Raw genomic sequence first — 16,600 nt, 5'->3', positions numbered from 1 at the left:
CAAAACAATCTACAGATTCAGTGATTCAGTGCAATCTCTCATCAAAAAGCCAGTAACATTTTTCACAGAACTGGAACAAGTAATCCTAGAGTTTGGGTGGTACCACAAAAGACCCAGGTAGCCAAAGCAGTCTTGAGAAAGAACAACAAAACTGGAGGTATCACAATCCCAAATTTTAAGATACTTTATAAAGCTATAGTAATCAAGACAGTGTGTTACTGGAAAAAACAAAACAAAACAAAAAAACGTAGATCAATTGAAAAGGATCAAGAGCCCAGAAATAAACCCACACTTATATGGGCAATTAGTTTACCACAAAAAAGGCAAGAATATACAATGGGGAAAAGACAGCCTCTTTAATAAAAGGTTCTGGGGAAACTGGACAGCTATATGCAAAAGAATGAAACTGGACCACTTTCTTACACCATACACAAAAATAAACTCAAAACGAATTAAAGACCTAAATGTGACACATGAAACCATAAAACTAGTAAAAGAAGACATAGGCACTAACCCCTTAGGCATCAGCATTAGCAACATATTTGTGGATAGATCTCTTCAGGAAAGGGAAATAAAAGTAAAAATAAACTGTTGGGACTAGACCAAAATGAAAAGCTTTTGCAAAGCAGAGGAAACCATCAACAAAATGAAATCAACCTACTGACTGGGAGAAGATATTTACAGATGATATATCCAATAGGGCGTTAATATCCCAAAAATATAAAGAAATTATACAACTGAACACCAAAAAAACAATAAATAAGTAATCTGATAAAAAAAATGGGCAGAAGATGTGAATAGGATATTTTTGGAAGAAGACATCCAGACGACCAATGAAGAGAAGGTCAGCATCACTCATCACCAGGGAAATGCAGATCAAAACCACAAGGAGGGGCACCTGGGTGGCTCAGTTGGTTAAGCATCCAACTTCAGCTCAGGTAATGATCACATGGCTCGTGAGTTGGAGCCCTGAGTTGGGCTGTCCGAGCTGTCTGTGCTGACAGCTCAGAGCCTGGAGCCTGCTTCGGATTCCCCATCTCCCTCTCTCTCTGCACCTCCCCTGCTTGCACTCTGTCTCTCTCTCTCTCTCTCTCTCTCTCTCTCTCTCTCTCTCTCTCTCAAAAGTGAATAAACATTTTAAAAAGTAAAGAAAAAAACATAAGGAGATACCACCTCCTACCAGTCAAATGGCTATTATCAAAATGACAAGAAATAACTAGTGTTGGCAAGGATGTGGACAAAGGAAACCCTCGTAAGCTATTGGTGGGAATGTAAATTAGTGCAACCACTGTGGAAAATAGTATGGAAGTTCCTTAAAAAATGAAAAATAGAACTACCATATGATCCAGTAATTCTCCTACTGGGTTTTATGTGAAGAATACAAAAACACTAACTTGAAAAGATATATGCAGCCCTATGTTTATTGTATTATTAACCATAGCCAAGATATAGAAGCAACCCAAGTGTCCATTGATAGATGAATGGATAAAGAAGATGGTGTGTGTCTGTATGTGTGTGTGTGTGTGTGTGTGTGTGTGTGTGTGTGTGTGATCGACTATTACTCAGCCATAAAAAGAGTGAGATCTTGCCATTTACATGAACATGGATAGACCTAAAGGGTATTATGCTAAATGAAATAAGTCAGAGAAAGACAAATACCATATGATCTCACTTACGTGTGGATTCTAAAAAACAAAACAAATGAACAAGCAAAAAGCCAGACTCATAAATACAAAGAACACACTGGTGATTGCCAGAAGGGAGGGGGGGTGGAAGATGGGTGAAATGGGTGAAGGAGATTAAGAGGTACAGACTTTGAGTTATAAAATAAATAAGTCACGGGGATGAAGAATACAGCAGAGGGAATACAGTTGATAAATATCCATAATAATGTGTGTGGTGACAGATGGGGACTGCTCTAACAATGATGAGCACTGAGTAATGTATAGAATGATCGAATCACTAGATTGTACACCTGAAACTAATATAATGTTGTATGTCAACTATACTTCCATAATAAAATAAAAATAAATAATCTACCTTAAAAAAAAAAGACAGAACTGCAGCCGTTTTTATGCCATTCCAGTATGGCTCTTGCCTCATTTTCATTTCTGAGCAATCACACAGGTACTGGGGCAAGTGCATACCTAGGGTCCTGAAAGCGTGGTTGAGTTATTATAATTGGAATTCCAGCCGTATACCTGAAGACTTTGACTGGCCTTCTCGGCTTCCTGGCTGACACTGCCCCCAGTAGGTTCCATTCCCTCCCAGCTTCCTGCAGGAGAAGCTCTTCTTAGGACCTCTCCTTCTCCCATTTTGTTCCCTCCTCTGTCTGTTGCTGCCTAGCTTCTTCTTGCCATCATTCACCTGAAACTCCCCTCAACAAAGTCTCCTGTGAGCGCTAAGCTGTCAAACTAAAAGAAAAAGTTAAGATTCCCATCTTCATGGACTTTGCTCTGAAATCTGACAATTCAGACCACACTGTCTTTTCAAAGTTCTTTGGTTTTTTTTCCCTCCACCCTCTCTGACTGCTCCCTTTCCTGACTTCCACCATGGCCATCTGCCTCTTTCTCTTCTCCAAGTGCTCTTATGATCTAAAAGATTCTAACTGCATCTCTCCTGCTACCAGTATTTGCTCATTTACCCTCATGGTTCCTAAAATGGGACCTGCAGCCCAATAATGCTCCTGAGACCCAGACTTCTACATCCAATCGCCTGTTTTATGTATCAAGTCCATCACCCTTTCTTCAACACATTCTCTAAGCTTCTCATCTTCCTCCTCCATTATCTTGGTGAAACGCATCACCCAAGCCAGAAGCCTGGGATTATTCCACAACACCTTCTTCCTGTCCTCTCTGCCACCCTAATCCCAACAGTCCTACACCAATTATACTTTGCTAATCTCTTCCTATTTTCTCTTCCTCTCCGTTTCCACTACTATTTTATTATTTCTCTTCTGTATTAATGTGGGAGCATCACCTCTGGCCTCCCTGACTTTATCCGCTGGAAATCTTTCACCTTACTATAGATCTTTGAGATACAAATTTGATTATGAAAATTCCCTGCTTAAAATCCTTTAATTGGCTCACATGACTTACAGGACAAAGTTCAATCTCTTTAAGTTGGGAGGAAATAAACACTGAAAAGCAAAAATAAGCCAGTGCAAAGTAACTTCTTATTTAGACAAAGATTTTTTGTGATATGCCCTCATCTCCCATCTATTACTACCTACCCCTGCTACCCTTTCAGCCTTATTCTACCATATTCTACCTACACACTCCTATATATTTTTCCATATAGAACTTTACCTCTCTGTCTTTTTACATTCTGCTCCCTCTTCCTACAAGCCTTTACCTCTCTTACATCCTTATTCACCCGAGTAATGCCCATTCAGCCTTCAACACATAGCTCAAATACTTTACCTTCTCCGGGAAACTTTTCTTCATGACCTCTTTTCCCTCATTCAGGCTCCCGTGTGTCATAAATCTTGTTAAACTCAATCTTTATCTCCATCATGCTGCCAAGTTTCTTAGAGTGTTTGACATGCAGTGGAAACTCAAGCACTGTTTGATGAGTGGATAAATGAATGAATACGTGAGTGCATATTAGACCAAATAACAAAAAGGAAAGTGTATTACGTAAGAGTGTTGTACAATATCTTGTGAGATACAGTGTCATACTTCTGGTTTGGGAGCAGATCCGCGGTGTGATTGAAAGAGTCACTTCGCCTCTCTAGACCTCAGTTTCCTTACCTGCAAAATAAGGAGATCGCCTTAAGACACAATGAAGGTCATCTGGCTCTAATAGTCGGTGATCCCCCAGACTCTCATGTCACAGAAGAGCGCGGCTAGCCGTGAGCTCAGCTGTAATTTACAGAATCAGTGCACGGTCTATATGCCTTCATCAGGAGTGTCCCCATATGGCCAGCACTGGGGGGCACCTAAGTTCCTGAAGCTTCAAGGTCAAAGTGTCTTCCAGGGAAGGAGGTGCACATTCTGGTGGGGAAACTTACCATTTTCCATCGTGATTTTTTATTAAATATTCCTATTATTGAAACACGTTTACTTTTAAAGAGGGTAAAGTGATGTTCGGTCTACCGGACCGCGATGGTACCTCTGGGTGCGAGGGTGTGCGTGTGGCATTAAAGCGGGCGTGCCTCATCTACCTGACTGTGCCGTTTCCTTTTCTCATAGATGGAAGTCCTTACACCTGGTGGGTCGGCAAGGCCAACGAGAAGCATTACTACTGGGGCGGCTCCGGGCCCGGGATCCAGAAGTGTGCGTGCGGCATAGAGCGAAACTGCACAGACCCAAAGTACTACTGTAACTGCGATGCAGATTACAAGCAGTGGTGAGTGCATGCTCCCCTCCCCACGGGCCTTCAGGTCAGAGCAATTCAGTAGAAGAGACCATTTGAAAATTGCTGAAATAATAGGACAATAGGGTAGCAGTGTCTGGGAAGTAACCCAGGTGACAAATGTCAGGAACACACCAAAAAACATAAAAGCAGAAAGAGGTCAGCATTACAGCGGGTGCGTTCAGAAATAAACAGGCACAAAATTGATGCGTTCCCATTTTATTCAGAGAGAAGAATAATGAGCCATGTAGAAGATGGTGCTTTACATTATGAAACGTGCTTAGTAACAACAGAGGAAATGGCCGTGGGCAGGGAGCCCATGGGCAGGCGTGTGAGAGAGTCCCCGGTAAATGGTCTCCTTCCACCTCCTGCAATGTTTGCTTTGAGAAGCTGCCTGAGAGAAAAAGAGGAGGGGGAAGGGAAAGGAGAACCTCATTCTTTGCTCCATCTTGAGCAACAGTGTTTGCCCATCTACTGTTTCTTCGCGCCTTGAACTGTTTATAACTCTGATACAGATCAAGTTCAGGAAAGATCCATCTTGGGTTTCTTCCGTCCCTCTCCTGGCTTTTGTTCTGCTTCACAGTGAATGGCTGGGTCTGCATCTGTAACAGATAAAGATAAAACCAGCTGTCATTCCGTGTGCAAAACAGAGGCCCCGGGACTTTAGGTGAAAGTCTGTAAACCCAAGTACGTCTTTCCCCAGAAATACACATCACACACCTGCTTCTCACAATTTCAGAAGCAGGGAGGACCCTCTGTGCTCCTCTCCTGCCCCCGGCCAGCAGCAGAGAGCAGGGCTCCGAATTTTCCCAAGAACAACCACAAGTTACTTCAGTCTGCTTCTGGTTCACACTACTTAGAAAGACAATTTACAAGACAAGTTCATTCTACCGGTTAACTGAAAACTAATTCTAATTGTAAGCTTTTATGATTTCTAGGTAGGGCGTCTACCTATTTTCCAGATTTTCTCTTAGCAAATGAAATGAATTAGCAAGGCTGTATATTTCAGTGTTTTAGAATTGCGTGTGCACGTGCATGTGCGTGCATGTGCAAGTAGCTACCGTTACTCTTTGATCGTGGTTTATTGTAAAGAGAAAAGCATGATACTCAATTTTTAAGTTTATTTGTTCGGAAGTTGTCTCTACACACACATTCACACACTCCGCAAAGACTGGAAGTCAGGGGAACAGAAGCCAAAGGCAGGGCTCTGAAGTTGACTTTTCATTCATTAAGTCAGTCTACCATCACTCAACAGATACTGATTGAACATCTTATGTACCAGGTACTGGGGATAAAACACTGAATGACAAGGACAAGAATCCCTGCCTTGACCTATGTTCTTGTTGTCACTTGTTACTGGTGTGTGTGTCCTTAAGCAAGTTCCATAGACTCGGATTCATTAGTCAGTTCAACGTTGAATCCCAGGCCCTTCGAGAAGCTGACTGTGTCCTCTCCAAGAAGGAGAAGTGGGAGCATTGTCCCGAGTGGCTCATTGTCTAGCAACGCGGAGGGTTTATCCTACCCCAGAAGACAGTTGACATATTCAGAAAAAGGGAAATCTTGTGCATATAGCCAAGTGAAATTCATTTTTGTCAGACATCCTGATGAGTGCTAGGGATAGAATGGTAAATAGAACTTGCATCTTGTCCTGAAAGAGCTCAAAAACCAGTTGTAGGAAAAAAAAAACCCACAGAAACAGGCAGCATAATACAATCAGTGCTCTGATGAAGGTATTACAGGATACACCAAAACCAGTGGAAGAAAATTTAAGTCTGACTGAGGGAGTGGAGGGAGCGGTTAGTAAGGTGCTCACAGGAAGAAGGATGCTTGAGAGAGAAGAAAGAGTTTGCTGGGCACACTCATCCTCGCAAGATCGTCTTGGAGGAGAAGCAGTTTGAGGAAGCGTCCGCGCGGTAGATTTGGAATGCACTGTGGACAAGAGGAGCCACAGTAACGCTAAGCATGTGGGCAGTACGACATCGGCACTTCCGTTCTTTGCGTGGCATGGTGGGAGTCTGGATTTCCCAGTGATGAGCCCTGTGGAGGTAGGCTTGATGGAGCAGGCAGAGGGGGAGGGGGATGTCACAACAGTCCTTGAAAGACATCAAGGGCTTAAGGTGAAATGAAGCCACAGCCACAAAGGAGGAAAGTGTATGAGATGTTGTGACGTGTCTAGCAAATTTGATAGTTAGGCCTCTGTGAGAAGTAGGGGAGGAATGTGGGTAGGCTCCCCCTTGGGCACCTGGAAATGGAGTGGAAGCAGGGCCATGCATCAGGCTAAGGAATAAAGCTTTGAGCCAGTAGATGGTGAGTTCCGCTTGGAAAGTATTAAGTTGGAGGTGCCAGCATAACATCATGTCTAAATCCAGAGAGGTGCCGTTAATGGGATGGCCGGTAAGAAATAGAGACTTCAGAGAAATGTCTTTGCGTCTGAAATCATTTCCAAGAACATACCCGAATTCAGATCAAAGATGAGCAGACTCATCGCAGACAGACCTATTCGACGGCACTCACACACATTGCTCTGGCAAGACGTGATCGGATCGTAACCGTTGACAGTTTCTCGGGGCCCCGGACACCCCACCCCTTTGCTTCTGTGAAATTTGTCTGATGTCCTCTTTAACAGAAGCACTATCTTTTGAGAAAACTGAAATATATAATGAATATGTTCACCATAAATAGCTATTAAAAGGATCTTCCCTATTTAGCACAAGAAAGAAAGCTTTTGGTGATGTCTTGTTGGTCTTTGAATTCACCAGCACCTGGCAAAGGCCTTGCTATGTGGATGCTTTACAAATGACATAGATTTGACACTTCTGAGAGAAGCTTTCAACCACTCTGAAACACAGATTTGTTGTCTGTATAATAAAAATAAATCTTGATTGGCAGACTTCTGTGCGAGTAAACGGATTATAGGATATGAAAACATTCTGTAAATTGTATAATATGGGATACATAGCTATTTGCAATTCTTAATTATATAATTTTCAGTGCAAGTCTTCATGATTCCAAATGAATCTTTAGAGGGGCGCCTGGGTGGCTCATTCGGTTAAGCGTCTGACTTCAGCTCAGGTCAGGTTCTCGCGGTTCGTGGGTTCGAGCCCCGTGTCGGGCTCTGTGCTGACAGCTCGGAGCCTGGAGCCTGCTTCAGATTCTGTGTCTCCCTCTTTCTCTGCCTCTCCCCTACTCATGCCCTGTCTCTCTCTCTGTCTCTCTCTGTTTCTTTCCCTCTCTCTCTCTCTCCCCCCCCAAAAAATAAATACACATTTATTTTAAACATTAGAGTAGGACATATTATTTTTACTATTTGAATGTTGAATGCAACCCTAGCTAAAGTTGTTAACAATTTTACAGTTGCATAAATTTATAGTTGCATAAATTTATAGTTGCATAAATTGGGGCCCAGGAAAATTTAAATAAGTTTCCGAAAATTATATTAGAAATGAGAGGCCAAGACCCAGATTTCCAAACTTCCGGTTCAATGTTTTCCTATAATATCACGATCAAGGAAGACTACTCACATTGTTTTTCCATCTTTTTAATGATTTATGAATTTAGTGTCTAACTAGCCGTATGTGAATTTTAAACTTAAAGTTTAACCAAACAGACTACACGTCTTATGTTCTTTTTTTTTTTCTAGAGGAACTCTAAAACTTAGATTAAGCATTTATTCTTATTTATTAGAGAAAAATACACAAAAATGAAGCTGGGATAAATGAGATTATAGCTCAGGACACAAGTGGGCCTCGTAGCAAAGCTATGATGGCCTATGAGAACTCTCACCATCTCCATGATTGCCTGATTATCTGTGCCGTGAGAAGTTTTGCACAGTTATTTCTGAGACTGAACGTAATTTAACATTTATGATTTACTATTCTCAGCAACAGTAAATATTCCCACCTACCGTGCCAGAACCCTAATTAAGTGAGCCTTGGTCTCAGCTAAGTGCCCACCACTGGGTAATTCGTGGTCTCTTGCCGCCTGACTCAATGAGCTCACTCATCACATCTGAAATTAGCAATGCCAAAAATGGAATTACCAGTGAAGGCGTGCTAGTCATTGCTTCACTGCCCTTTTCTCGTTGCACTTGGAGAATTTCTGGGTAACTGTGTGCGGGCCAACATGAGCCCATACACCGGGGGAAATGAGGGAGGTGAAAAGCTATTAACACAGTCTCTGTGTTACAGTCAGGGAGCAGTTCCCACCTCCGTCTTAGAAAAGACCAGGTACATACTAACTTGTGCCCCATTCCATTGGCCCTGAATGGAGTTGGCTTGTCTTCCTGGGCTAGAAATAGAAATAAGCCACGACCAACTTTACATAGACAGCAGAACCTCTTTAATGCTTTAAAACCAGAAACATTGGGCTCAGCTTCCTACCAACAACTGTTAAGTACTTTGAATGTTTTGAAAAGGAATCATTATATATTTTCTCACCGTTTATAAACAGTTTCATCTCATCTTTGATAGCGTCTTTCCATGAAACGTCTTTACTTTTACTCAAAGTGAAATGCTTGCGTGTGCGTTCTCGTTTGCCATGTGGCTCAGATCACGATAGTGAACGTTTGGGGATGTTAATCACATGTCAGACAGTTTCAAGAGCTCCAATGTTCCATGTCATTGACACATTACAGTGACCCTACGATTAAGGTACTTACTTTATGCTCATATTACAAATCAGGAAATTAAGTCCCAGAGAGGTTAAGTTACTTCCCCAAGGTCACACAGCTAACAAGTGGGAGAACCACAATTCGAAAACTCCAGACTCATGCTGAGATATTCTGCAGCCAGGCATAAAGTCTGTAAAAATTTTTAAATATGCTCTGTGTAGAGTGTGGCAAACAAGCCGCCTTATAGAGGCAATTTGCTGGGGCGCCTGGGTGGCTAAGTCCGTTAAGTGTCCGACTTCAGCTCAGGTGATGATTTTACGGTTCGTGGGTCTGAGCCCCACATCGGGTTCTGTGCTGACAGCTCGGAGCCTGGAGCCTGCTTCAGATTCTGTCTCCCTCTCTCTGCCCCTCCTCTGCTCATGCTCTGTCTCTCTCTCTCTCTCTCTCTCTCTCAAAAAGAAATATTAAAATAAAGGCAATTTGCTATCAAACCTTTAACAGATATTCTTTGAACCTTTTACTATATGGCATTTTAGTTTCTTAAATAGATACGAACAAATGTAGGTACTTTTCTCCCCATTTTTTATAGCAGCCAAGACAAAACAAACCCAAACAGAAATTTCCATCAATAGAATCTTAAGTAATTATATTATCGGGTTGTTGAAGGAAGGAAGGAAGTAGATACACAAACACTTGCATAGAAAAATAGCCAACGTAAAAATACAAAAAGAAAGCTAAAGAATATACAATATGAGTCTGTTTTTGTAAAAAAAATACACATACAGCCATAACCCTTATATACATATAGGCAAGTTCTGGAAACCATACAAAATAAACTATTTTTTTAATGTTTATTTATTTTGAGAGAGAGAGAGAGAGAGAGAGAGTGCATGAGTGGGGGGCGGGGTCAGGAGCAAGAATCCCAAACAGGCTCCACACTCAGCGCAGAGCCCGACGTGGGGCTCGAGCTCATGAACCATGAGATGGTGACCTGAGCCGAAACCAAGAGTCAGACGCTTAACTGACTGAGCCACCCAGGTGTCCCATTGTGCTAACTCTTGTTAATGGTTTACTTTGCGGGTGCCTGGGTGTTTCAGTCAGTTAAGTAAGTGACAGACTCTTGATTCTGACTTAGGTCATTATCTCACGGCGGTGAGCTGGAACCCCTCCTTGGGCTCCATGCTGACAGTACGGAGCCTGCCTGGGATGCGCTCGCTCTCTCTCTCTCTCTCTCTCTCTCCCTCCCTCCCTCTCTCTCTGCCCCTCCCACATTCACTCTCTCTCTAAATAAATAAATAAGCTTAAAAAAAAGAGTTAACCCAGTAGATGAAGGATATGGAGTCTTGTCTTTATCCCATTCTACATCTTATTTACCCTTTGGATTTTTGGCCGTGATTATAGTTAACCTGTTTGATTAAAATTTCTAAAAGTAGTTTCCAAATCTTATATGGAAAAGTAAGGGCCCTCACAGGCATCCCATTACATAACAAAACAATATTAAACCAGACTCTTAAGAAAGCAGATAGAAGAATAATGTTCAATAACAGCACAAAAGCTACTCTATTCTTGATTCTGTTGTCCCCAGTATTGGGGTGAGTTTCTAGGAAAGCTGGAGAGTGCTCCTCTCCCATGTAGCACGGTGAAACACAACATCTAGGCCACTAGCCTTTACCTACCTGCAGAAGACTACGGTTTATCTCGATCTGAATTCTGTAAAACTCATGCTGGTGCCGTTAATCCTTCTGGGATCCTGCTTGAGACAACATTCTCAGTCGTCTGATTCTCAGTCGTCTGATTCTTGCCTATTAGAGGATGTGATATTATGAATAGTATGGGTATCAGTTATGAGTAATGCTCTCCTGGTCGCGAAACCAACCAAAACAGTAGCCAATATTCAAATAAATGTGTGTGTGTGTGTGTGATGAAATATTAAAATGGGTAGTTATCCATACGTTTCCTTTTTAGAGACATAAATGGAGCTGACCTTCTAATCTAATGAAGGCTATCTTTCTTCCTTTAAGTTAAGCTTTGCTTAAAAAACACAAAGAAAGATGGGGTACCTGGGTGGCTCAGTCAGTTGAGCATCCAACTTCAGCTCAGGTCATGATCTCACTGCTCCTGAGTTCGAGCCCCACATCGGGCTCTGTGCTGACAGCTTGGAGCCTGGAGCCTGCTTCGGATTCTGTCTCTGTCTCTCTGCCCCTCCCCCGTGCTTGCTTTCTCTCTCTCTCAAATATAAATAAATATTTTTTAAAAATTTTTTAAAAAGCAAAGACAGAAAAAGGAAACTTTAAACTGATTGGGCCCCAGAGTTTCAGTGTATTTCAGCACAGTGCAGATTTCAGACACGTTCCATGACCCCCTGGATTTTAGTCCTTCTACTTCCTCTCTGAAGTCTACCGGTCAGATTTCCTGCACCGTGAAGTTGCATCTAAATAGGATATTCCTCGAAAGTCTAGCAGCTAAGCTCATTTAGAAGTGTAACTACTTTTCAATATGTGGGTCGGGGCTAAGAGCTCCAGGCGAGGGCTTCTGCTCTTTCATTAGGAATTCACCCTGAGATGTGAAATAGGAAATAGGAGCAAGGCACAGGTAGGCGGGTGCTGGAGAGTTCCAGATGCCAAGCAGCCCTGCAAGTTGAAAGACCTCTTAGCGATGGGGGTAGGGAAATGCCTCTCCCCATTTCCAGAGGAAAGCATAAAAATGATACATTATATTCTGTCTCAGGGATATTTTGGTGCCAACTTGCTTGGCACAGCATAGAACCTCCTGTCACCTCATGGATTGTGTCATGACAGAAAGGTAATTGGGCACCGGAGAAGATGTCAGCAGAGTGTCAATATGGTTTGACCACTGCCCCTAAATAATATTGATGACAGGAAAGGGAGAGGGATTAATCAGGCGTGAGCCTGTCAGATGTTCGGAGCGCGCTGCAGGTTCCAGAGAAAGATGCACCCCACCGACAGAATGCTAAATGGACTCCCGACAGAAGACATTATTTAGCCATCTCGTGAAAAACAGAACGAAGACGCAAGAAGGCTTTCTGAGAAAAGCGTAGTTCATTTTCCATCACCTCTCCCCAGCATGCTTTTAAAAAGAGGGCGATCTCTTCTATTTTCTGGGACGAAAAAAAATTGCGGTCTCCCTAAAAATCGACCATGAGTAAAGAAAGGATCAAGTCAAAAGCCATGTCATTCAGTTTAAGGCGAAGGGCCAGGCAAGCAGTTTTGGGGCCCCGTGGCAAGCGGGTCGTGGGCGTGCTACATGTGACACAGCCTGTTTGTTTGCTCGCCCCGTGTCCTTCCGGAAGGTGAAATCCATTCCACGCGAAACTCACCATCACACCCTCCTTACCGCCTCTCCTGGGCCTTTCACAGATGCCTGGCCCTCTGTGGTTCCAGCTTGTCTCTTGCTACGGCTCACTTCTAAACCTGACCTCAGACCAGTACTGTGGCAACCTCCCAAAATGATTCCAAAGCTTGACACTCCCCCATCCAACGACTTTATAACTGTGGTTATCACCGTCTGGCTTCATAGAAACTAGAACCACCTAGGAAGCACTGAAAATTACTGATCATCAGGCCCTGCCTCGGAGTAATCAAACCCAAATCTCTGAGGGTCAGGTCTGGCCATCCCGGATTCTGCACACTTCCAGGATTTCGAGTGTGTGGCCAGGGCTAAGAACCAGCGATTTCTGGTTAACTTGAACTGCACGTAATAAAAAATATATATAAAGAAATAAGCTTTAAGCAAGATGAAAGCTTATTTCCCTTTTATATAAAAGTGGCCCACACTCCTCCCAACAACCTGCTCTAGTGTTCTTAGAGTTTGACCACATCCTCAGGTTCCAGTAGGGCTTCCAGTGCTCCGGCCGTCACATTCACATTCACATTCCAGGCAGAAGGTGAGGTCTCCAGAGTCTCTTCCCATCTTACCCTCCCAGCTTGACCTCACTGTCCACCACGGCCATTCTGAGAACGTGTGTACTTCCTCATCACCGGCCCCGTGACCTGCACCTAAAATATCCCATCTCGTGTCTGTGGAGCAAACATCACTCACCACTGAAAATCAGCTTCCATGCTTATTTCTCGAGGAGCTCTCCCCCACTTTGCCCACACCCCCCCCCGACATCTAGCCAAAACCTGTTACTTAAAAGCTTGCCTCCCTAGGGGCACCTGGGTGGCTCAGTTGGTTAAGCGTCCGACTTGGCTCAGGTCATGATCTGACGGTCCATGAGTTCGAGCCACGCGTCGGGCTCTGTGCTGACAGCTCAGAGCCTGGAGTCTGTTTCAGATTCTGTGTCTCCCTCTCTCTCTGACCCTCCCCCGTTCATGCTCTGTCTCTCTCTGTCTCAAAAATAAATAAACATTAAAAAAAAAATTTAAAAATAAAAGCTTGCTTCGCTCATTCCCAAAGCCAATTTATTATAATGTTATTTTGTGTCTTACCTATAACTATTTGTCTCCTCTCTCAAACTGTAAGCCTCACGAGGCCAAACCCCACACCTCATTCCTGTTTATAAATCCTCTGTGCCTGTCGCTAGCTACTCAGCAACTATCTACAATTTGATTTAAACCTGTAGCTCTTTAGAGATTTAATTTTTTTTGTTTACTGTGTGTAAACTTTCCTTTTGTCATGAAACATAATGCACAAGAGACGCCCATACTTGACTCTTTGAAGATATTCTTTTTACTCTGGGCAGCGAAAATTGGAAAGCGATTTTGTATTTGAGTAGTAATGTAATTCCACCAAGATAGCTCTTAAAGTGCTAATAATATGCATATACTAATACGTGTATGTATTCTTATATATTCATTTACACGTATCTACATATATGTTAAATATACATATGGCATTATTATAAATGATGTAAAATAAGTTTATTCATTTTTTGGAAGCATGCTCATTGTGTTCAGCTAGCTAAATGCCTTATATTAATATGAAATAATTTACTCTGTATGCAAGAAGGTAAATGATTGAGATGGAAATACAGGACACTTGGAGAATGAGAGGAGATGTACCCAGATAATAATACTTTCCTGCCTATCTTTGTCATCACTGAGAAGGGTGTACCCCTACTATAGGCAGTGTGTGTGTTAGGCAGGATAATGGTCCCCAAAGATATTCAGGGTCTGATTTCCAGAACCCATTACCATGTTACCTTACATGGCAGAAGGGGCTTTGTAGATGGATGAAGGGTAAAAACCTTGAGATGCGAGGTTAGTGAACTGTCTCATCAAAAGAGTACTTAGAAATGAAGAACATTTCCCAGCTGTGGAGAGAAGGAAATCTGGTGATGGAAGGAAGATCAGAGAAAGCCTAGATTGCTATCTTTGCAGATGAAGGAGGGGATCCGTGAGCCATGCTTGTGGGTATCGTCTAGATGCTGAAAAACGCAAGGGAAATGGATTGTCCCCCAGAAATTCCAGAAAGAAACTGAGCCCTGACGACACCTTGATTTCAGTCCATTCGGACTCATGCTGGAGTATTAATCTATAGAACTGTAAGAGAATAGCTCTGTGCTGTTTTCAAACCCTTGGTTTCTGGTCATTTGCTATGGCGGCAATAGAAAACCGACAGACCTACTTTCTACTATGGTTGGTGTCACTGAAAACACCCTGCAAAACTTTTTCTCCCTCGTGTTGGTGTAGAGTCAAGGTTGACTGGTAGACTAGCCTTGAAGCAAATTTAAAAAGAACGTCCTTAAAAGTAATCTTATGGCCAAAGCCACATTCCCTTGCCCGTACATCGCCTGCTGATGGAAAAGCTTCAAGCCCCTGTAGAGAACACGTAGGGTCTTCCTTGGATGTATGGTTCTCTTGACCAGGGAGGATGGGTTGCCCATTCTTATCTGCGATTGGATCTCCTTCAAGCAGATGACTGTATCGCTGATGCCAGGAGCTTTTACAACTCAGAAACACTCATTTATACATCCAGTCGTTCAGCCACGTCTGAGTCCCTGCTAGGTACCAGGGATGCACCAGACCTTCCTGCTGGTCCTGAGAAACACAGGGGGGCGTGAGCAGCCTTAATGGTATGCCTCCCGCTGGAAGATTTCAGATGTCTCCTTGATCCCTTCACACGTTTTAATGTCACAAATCCGATCCTGCCTTCTTTTTTCCTTTAATTTTAATTGACAGGCAGAGAAATGAGTGCATAATGAGGGTTTTTATCCATTTTCTTATTTTCCTAATAACCAATGAATTAAAGAGGGACATTATGAGCATTAGGAGATTTCCAATTGTGATACCCCGTTTTATGGCAGGTGCCATTAGCCTGCATCTAGCCTTGATCTGTTATTTATAGCCTGTTAAACTCGGCATGATCCAGATAGCCCCAACTCCACCAGCAGTGAGGCGTCATAGCTAGGACAAGGGCTGGAAAATAATGAGCAGTATTCTTTCCTGCCATTATTGTTTGGGGATATTTTGGTCAGTGTACTTCATTGCATGGAAACTGTCCTGTTTTCTAAGGGCCTTGATGCAATAGTCAATTATAAAATGGATTTTTCTGGAGTTATCTGTCGCATTCATTCATTTCGCCAATTGTGCAGTGAGTTTCCATTGTGCATTCTACCAGTCCAGTCACAGTACAAGACGATGCCACCACTGAACTGCCCAGGTGCACTTATGCACACTTATTTCAATAAATACAGTACAGTTCCATAAGTGCATTTCCTCTTCCTCATGATTTTCTTAAGAACATTTTCTTTTCTCTGCCATGTTTTATTGTGAGAATATATAATGCGCATAAAATAAACACTATGCCTGTCTCTATGTTATCAGAAAGGCTTCTAGTGAACAGTAGTAATTGTGGTTTTGGACAATCAAAAGTTATTTGTGAGTTTTTGACTTTGGATCGGGGTGGGGAGGTGGATGGGGGAGATTGGCACCTCTAACCCCCATGTTGATCAAAGGGAGGGGGATTCTTTGATAAGGAAAACAAAGTAACACTAGGACACAAGGGTGGGCTGTAGAGTGTGTATTTTCAAATCAAAGAGAACTTGTGAAAACCTTCCTGAGAAAGAAAACCCTCCCAAGAAAATGGTTAAGAATGATCCTGTCAAGTCCCAATTAACCACATTCAAATTATCCCCAGTATAGACTATCCACGCTGCTTATTTCTAATATCGAAAGCATTACAGTAATCACATTTAATCTTTGTTACATTTTAAATAGACATGTCAATGCAAAATACAAATATTGAAAAGAAAATGAAGAGGAAAAGAAATGAAGAAATGTGGTGAAGGAGAAAACAACAGTGATATGAAATAGCCAGTCTTTCTTGTTAAGAGCAACCTTTTTGTTCCTGAATGTATATGTTGGTTTTGTGCTCCCAGTGTCCAACCCTGTTTATAATTCAAAGTCAATATTGGGAGAAATCCATCATTGACAGTAACACCGCAGCCTTCTGAAGGGTCAGGCCGGGGCATCTGGACGGCCACTGCCCAAGCCTTCCTCCCCCTTCTTTTCAAGGGCATAGACTGTCTCTTAGGCCTCATAAACATACTGATGGCTTCTCAGGGACTGAATACTGATGGCTTCTCAGGGACTTTTCAGGGACACTGTGGGGTAGGAAGTCTGGAAGGAATGTGATACCATGCACATGACAGCTTGGATTTTTTTGTTCTAGTGA

General features: G+C 42.6%; 1 protein-coding gene across 2 annotated transcripts in view; it reads left to right on the top strand.

Moving 5' to 3' along the window:
• The window catches only part of CNTNAP2 (contactin associated protein 2), a 1,948,817-nt gene that overhangs the window by 1,514,453 nt on the left and 417,764 nt on the right, over positions 1 to 16,600 (top strand). For both annotated transcript variants that reach the window (XM_027075690.2, XM_053217934.1), the window contains one exon: positions 4,194 to 4,350. In XM_027075690.2, coding sequence (XP_026931491.1) covers positions 4,194 to 4,350 — 157 coding nt within the window. The remainder of the gene's footprint in view (positions 1 to 4,193; positions 4,351 to 16,600) is intronic.

Source organism: Acinonyx jubatus, chromosome A2 (assembly GCF_027475565.1).
Source record: "Acinonyx jubatus isolate Ajub_Pintada_27869175 chromosome A2, VMU_Ajub_asm_v1.0, whole genome shotgun sequence".
Classification (NCBI taxonomy): domain Eukaryota; kingdom Metazoa; phylum Chordata; class Mammalia; order Carnivora; family Felidae; genus Acinonyx; species Acinonyx jubatus.
Note: the sequence above shows the minus strand (reverse complement) of the source record. Positions and strands in the feature narration are given on the sequence as shown.